The 5,911-nt window shown below is 38.9% G+C and overlaps 2 protein-coding genes across 2 annotated transcripts; one reads left to right on the top strand and one right to left on the bottom strand.

Moving 5' to 3' along the window:
- Positions 1-1,661: 1,661 nt before the first annotated feature.
- Positions 1,662-2,460, top strand: LOC131632815 (putative cell wall protein). The gene has a single exon (XM_058903541.1). It carries the CDS (start codon positions 1,707-1,709, stop codon positions 2,127-2,129), a length of 423 nt encoding a protein of 140 aa, XP_058759524.1. The 5' UTR covers positions 1,662-1,706; the 3' UTR covers positions 2,130-2,460.
- Positions 2,461-3,117: 657 nt separating this feature from the next.
- On the bottom strand, positions 3,118-5,391 carry LOC131632814 (uncharacterized). Its single transcript, XM_058903540.1, has 3 exons — positions 4,775-5,391; positions 3,627-4,672; positions 3,118-3,377 (listed from the first exon to the last, which is right to left on the bottom strand). Exons 1-3 carry the CDS (start codon positions 5,389-5,391, stop codon positions 3,118-3,120), a joined length of 1,923 nt encoding a protein of 640 aa, XP_058759523.1.
- Positions 5,392-5,911: the final 520 nt, after the last annotated feature.

The following is a 5,911-nucleotide window of genomic DNA, read 5'->3' as shown; positions in this document are numbered from 1 at the left end:
CGTGATCGATACTTGGGGTAAAACCCATTAGAACTACACCGGTAAAAATAGTACACTTGCTATTTTTCCGATCACCCATATGTTTCAAATGGTTGATCTTTTGGAAAAAAATTGTCAATATCAAAGTTGTAGTTTGGATTGAGATCTACAACTTTCATGTTGGAAGTTTTTCTAATTCAACTTGGATCTTGGTGTAACTTGTGCATGAAGTTTGATACTTTTAAACCTAAAACACTGAAATTTTTCTAAGTGTTTAAATCTTCCAACTTCGACTTTTGTTGAATTTTGATTCTTGATTGATTTTCTTGATTTTTCTTGAACAAATGACTTTAATAAACATATATTCATAATTTTGATCTTCAAAAGTCCATGGTTGACCAAATTTCTCAAAAGTCAAAGGTAGTCATGGACAATTGACTTTTTCCAGATGAATTGCATTCTTGCATATGTCAATTGAATCAAGCTCTTCCAATCAAATGAATGATGTGAGTGGATTATAATGATTCGTTGGAGGTCCTTGAATCATGATTTAAGCCATAGAGTCATGTCCTGATTAAAAGTCAACTTTCTAGATGAATTAGGTCAAAAACCCTAATATGTGCACCAGATGAAAATGAAAGTTATTGATCTTGAATTAAGGCACACTTGGGCTTGAATTTTGATGAGGGGAATCACTTGAGCATATGAGAATGTTTGAGATCCCTTATGGGCCTCAAAACCCTAATTTGCCTGAGTCTCCTGATCAACCACCTACCTTAAGAAACAAGCAACAAGCAAACACAAATCTTTTTGTAAATTTTGGTTAGCAAATGATATGTAAACAATGATGGTGATGATAATGATGATGATGATCACAGTACTATTCTAAAAAATGAGATGAGATCTCAGGATAAAAAATTGGGGTACAACAAGGTCAACCAGTTGCCAAAATCAGTCATCAGATCCGACCAAGAGTGTCTTGAGCTTTAAAGTGTTTGCAAGTATCACCTCGTCGTAGGACCTGAACATCAAGATATCAACCAGTTTCCAAAATCAATGAACAAATCCAAACTATTCTAAAAAATGAGGTGAGATTTCAGGGTCAAAAATCGGGGTACAATAAGGTCAACTAATTGCCAAAATCAGTCATCAAATCCGACCGAGTATGTCTTGAGCTTTAAAGTGTTTGCAAGGATCACCTCGTCGTAGGACCTGAACATCAAGAGATCAACCAGTTGCCAAAATCAGTGAACAAATCCAAACTCTCCCTTACATTTTCGAGCAGTCTCATATCTTTTCAAAGATCACCAACCTTATAATTTTTATTTTGGTAGTGTAATAAATATTACAACTTTTAATTTGATAAAGAAACATTACTGTCGAGTAGCAAAAGAAAGCAATGAAACGTAAAGAATGAATCTAGAACTAGAAAGTGTAATATTGTAATTCCAATTCCAATGTTTTCTACGAATTACGGTGCATAAATGATGATCATTTATTGACCGCCATGTAATTGGTGAATGTTTTCCATATATAGAAACTAATAAAACTGATAATAGAAACTAGTAAGTAATGATCATGTTGATGACTTCATTTCACCGCCAATGTTCACTCAAATCTCTAGACAAAATATTATTATATAATGCATTCACACTCTTGTAGTTACAACACAACAAGCACAAGCTAAGAAATATCACTGTATCCTTCTCCTAGTTCTTATCTTAAAAATGGCTCAAAGAGCTTACTCTTTCTTTGCACTTCTTCTCATTTTCAATATTCTTCTTGTGACAAATTGGCAAGCAGTTGCTGGCCGCAACTTTGCTAAGAACTCCGACAATGATGACAAGAAAGAGCCTCAGTTTCTGTTCAAGCATGATCATGGTAAACTGCATTTTCCAAGCATTGGACATTTCGGATTTCCCCCATACTCCGGGCTTACTCCTAATAACCCTGTTAATGGTGGCACTGGGGGATCGGGATCATTAGGTTCGGGATCAAGCTCAGGATCTGGATCAGAATCTGGATCAACAGGTCACAGTTATGTTCCTGGTGGCGATGACACTTCTATTCCAAACCCGGGCGTTGAGGTTCCGATACCTGGGAGTGGTGGTGTTGGCGGTGGAAGAGCTACACCGGCAGCTCATCCATGAATTTACTCATGCATGAACGCAATAGCTAGACCTTGTTTGTGAGCTTGTGATTTTTATTAAGATCATTTTTACTGATTTCTAGTCAAGAAAATAAGTGTGCTAGTACTACATGTACACACTAGTAGCTTGCTACTTTGCATGTTAGTGTCTTTGTTTAATGTTTTCCATCTCATTTAGTTTAATATTATTTGAGTCTAATTTTATTGTTGGAAGTGATTTAATATTATTTGAGTTGATCAATGTTTTAATTATTATTTGAAGTACTTGTTGATTGTGGATCTATTATAGGAATAAAGGGTATAAAACCTAATCTAAATATATTCTTCATTTATTTTTATGAAGTGAATAATATGATATTTTTAACAAATTAACTAATGCAGAGTTTGCATTTGTGTAAAGAGTAACACCAACAAAATGTTGATTGACATTGGCAACTATATAAAATGCTATTAATAACAAGGACTTAGAGATCCCTTCACGCGGAAAAAATATCACACAATCTATCCTTTAAATCTAACAACTCATATAGGACAACAAATTCTTCAATTTTCTTTAACATTTCTCATCATGCTTTAAATAAGTTTACTACTTAAGCACACACAATATTTGTTTGCTACATCGAGACCCCAGTGAATTATTGAGTGCGTTGTCCTTTGATCCAGAGACCATGGTTTTAAATTGCGGTCGCGGATGTGATTGCGGTTGCGAGTGTTGCGATTGCGGGCAATGCGGTTGCTGCGATGCGCATTGCGGCCGTTGCGGCGTGAATTTTGAACCCGAGATATTTGAAAAACATCATTATAAAACTCTTAAAATCAATATTTTACATTACAAATCACATGTAAATTGAGTTTTTGGGTTCTCAAATATTAGTTACGATGAAAATATGTGAAGAAATAAGGTTGAAGACGTTTGATGTGAATTATAGTGTTGTGGGACGTGTGATTACAAATCACAACGCAATTGCGGCCTGATGCGGATGCGGAGGCTACCGCATAAGCAATATTGCGGCTGCAATTGCGCCTCCCCCAGAGATGACGTGACCAAGGAAGCTTACTTCAGATAGCCAAAACTCACACTTACTGAACTTTGCGTACAAATGTTTCAATCGGAGAGTAGACAACACAATCCGCAAATGCTCTTCATGTTCTTCGGGAGAACGAGAATACACCAAGATGTCATCAATGAAGATCACCACAAACTGATCCAGGTACGGTTGAAAAATTCGATTCATGTAATCCATGAAAACTGCCGGAGCATTAGTCACACCAAAAGGCATAACTAAAAACTTGTAATGACCATACCGAGTCCTGAATGCAGTCTTAGGTACATCCGAGCTCTTTACCCGAATCTGATGATACCCCGACCTGAGATCAATCTTCGAGAACACACTGGCTCCTTTCAACTGATCTAGGAGGTCATCAATCCGCGGTAAGGGATATTTGTTTTTTATGGTGACTTTATTCAGCTGACGATAGTCGACGCACAAACGCATACTTCCGTCTTTCTTCTTCACCAACAAGACAGGGGCTCCCCATGGAGAAACACTGGGCTGAATAAAATGCTTAGCTAGAAGCTCTTCTAACTGGCTCTTCAGTTCTCTGAGTTCGATAGGAGACATCCTATATGGAGTGATGGAAACTGGGGCAGTACCAGGGACAAGATCAATTGAGAATTCTGCTTCCCTTTTCAGAGGAAGAGAAGTAATATCCTCAGGAAACACATCAGGAAATTCGCACACCACTGGAATCTCTGACAATACCACTCTTACAGAAGGTTCCTTGGAAAGAACTAAAAGAAAAGATCTTTCTTGGGAAAAGAGATAATTGACCGCGCTGATCGTACCTTCTATCAACTTGGTAATTGCATCATCGGAAGAAGTCTCTTCTGCAGGAATAAATATGGACTTCTCCTTGCAACCGATATACACCGAATTAAGAGACAACCAATCCATCCCCAGAATGACATCAAGTCTCTTGAGAGGTAAACAAATTAGATCGATCGGAAAATCACGATCATTAAAAGATACTAAACAATCTTTACAAATTAGTCGAGCTTCCACCGTATCTTCGGTCGCCGAAGAAATGACCATAGGATCAGGTAATGGAGTAACTTCCAAACCAAGTCGACAAACACATTCGGTTGAGATAAAGGAATGAGTAGCTCCACAATCAACTAAAACACATAAAGGTTGGTTGTTTACATAACACGTACCCGCAATGAGATTGTTGTTCCCCTTAGCCTTCCTCGCATCTAAGGTGTACACACGACCTGTAGTCGTCTCAGGAGCCCTCTTCTTTCTAGGAAAACGTGGAGAGATGTGACCCTGCTCGCCACATTCGAAACAAGTAACTGGAGTGAATCTGCAATCTCCGGTATTCTTCCTCTTACACTTGTCACAAAAAGGAGGTCGAGAGGATTGGTCACCAGGGCCTTGTTTCTTCTTTGATGGAGAATTGCGGGGCTTTAAGTATTGAGCAGATCTCCCTTGTTCTCTAAAATTAGTCCTGTTTTGGTTCCTCTCTTCTTGAACCCTCTTCAAGCTGTTCTCCATAACATAGCATTGCCTCAAACATTCAGCATATGTAGTGAACTCCCTCTGGGACACACTATGAGCAATGTCGACCCTCAAACCCATCAAGAACTGATCAATCTTCCATAACTCATCAGGAGCATAAACAACTTGTCGCGAGTAATCAGCCATGTCTTCAAACTTCTCAGCATACTCAGAAACAGACAAATTGCCTTGCTTGAAGTTCTGGAACTCTCTTTCTCTTTGGGTCCGAACACTGTTAGGAAAATACTTCTCTAGAAATTCCGCCTTGAAATGATGCCAGTCCTTAAGAATCTCCTGGGTAGTGAAATAGGTAGATGCGGTATTCCACCACCTAAGAGCCGGTCCTTTCATCTTTTGCGTAGCGAAGATCACTTTCTCTTCTTCATTACACTGGATCGCTTGGAATATCCTCTCCATACTAGCCAACCAATCATGAGCTACCACCGGGTCTAGTCCACCTGCAAACTCTGGAGGATCCATTCTGAAGAAAGCACAAAAATCTGGCCCTGTTGGAGCTTGTGGAACATGAACTGGAGCAGGAGGTTGTTGTCCTTGCATACCCTGCATCATCTGCATCATCATCTGATTCTGTTGTTGCATCTGTTGCATTATTTGCTGCCAAGGTACACCTGCATTTCCAGCTTCTTGCTCGGGCTCCACATTCCTAGTCCTGGGCCTTCCGGGACCTATGTGTTGCTCAGCCATCTCCCTATTTATCCTACACACGAAATTAAGTTGATCAGGCTCAATGCCATAGGTAAGACATACGGAATCATGCCGGCTATACACATATGAGGCAGAATTGTACTGCATTATGATGTGTCTTTAGAAAAGCCGAGAATCGACCTGCTCTGATACCAACTGTAACACCCTACACATATTTTTCTAGAATAATATGCATAAAGTATTAAATATGGTTCATAAGACAACAATTACATAATATTCGCAGCGGAAATAAGAGTACAAAATACAAAAGCCGAATGTGTCATGGCCAAAATATGAGTACATCACAAGGGTACATGCCCATAATACAAGAACTAGAAAGCACAATAAAAGAACTAAAAGGAATATCCAACAAGCATCGTCAAAGGAACTAATCCATCTTACCCTTACCACGATCTTGCCTCGAACCACCTGAAAAGAAATAATTGCAATGGGATGAGATTACTAAATCTCAGTGAGTCCACCTATCCTATTAGTTCACTCGGATCTAAAGGGTACATTC

This window comes from Vicia villosa, unplaced genomic scaffold, assembly GCF_029867415.1.
Source record: "Vicia villosa cultivar HV-30 ecotype Madison, WI unplaced genomic scaffold, Vvil1.0 ctg.001021F_1_1, whole genome shotgun sequence".
Classification (NCBI taxonomy): Eukaryota; Viridiplantae; Streptophyta; class Magnoliopsida; order Fabales; family Fabaceae; genus Vicia; species Vicia villosa.
Note: the sequence above shows the minus strand (reverse complement) of the source record. Positions and strands in the feature narration are given on the sequence as shown.

Excerpts from the sequence above, each read along its gene's own strand:
- LOC131632815 (XM_058903541.1), top strand. The coding sequence starts at position 1,707 with ATGGCTCAAAGAGCTTACTCTTTCTTTGCACTTCTTCTCATTTTCAAT.
- LOC131632814 (XM_058903540.1), bottom strand. The coding sequence starts at position 5,391 with ATGGCTGAGCAACACATAGGTCCCGGAAGGCCCAGGACTAGGAATGTG. Across the intron at positions 4,673-4,774 it reads GAGTTATGGAAGATTGATCA|CTTGAAGAGGGTTCAAGAAG; the intron begins GTTCTTGATGGG and ends TATGGAGAACAG. Across the intron at positions 3,378-3,626 it reads GGTGAAGAAGAAAGACGGAA|TTTTCATGGATTACATGAAT; the intron begins GTATGCGTTTGT and ends ATGCTCCGGCAG.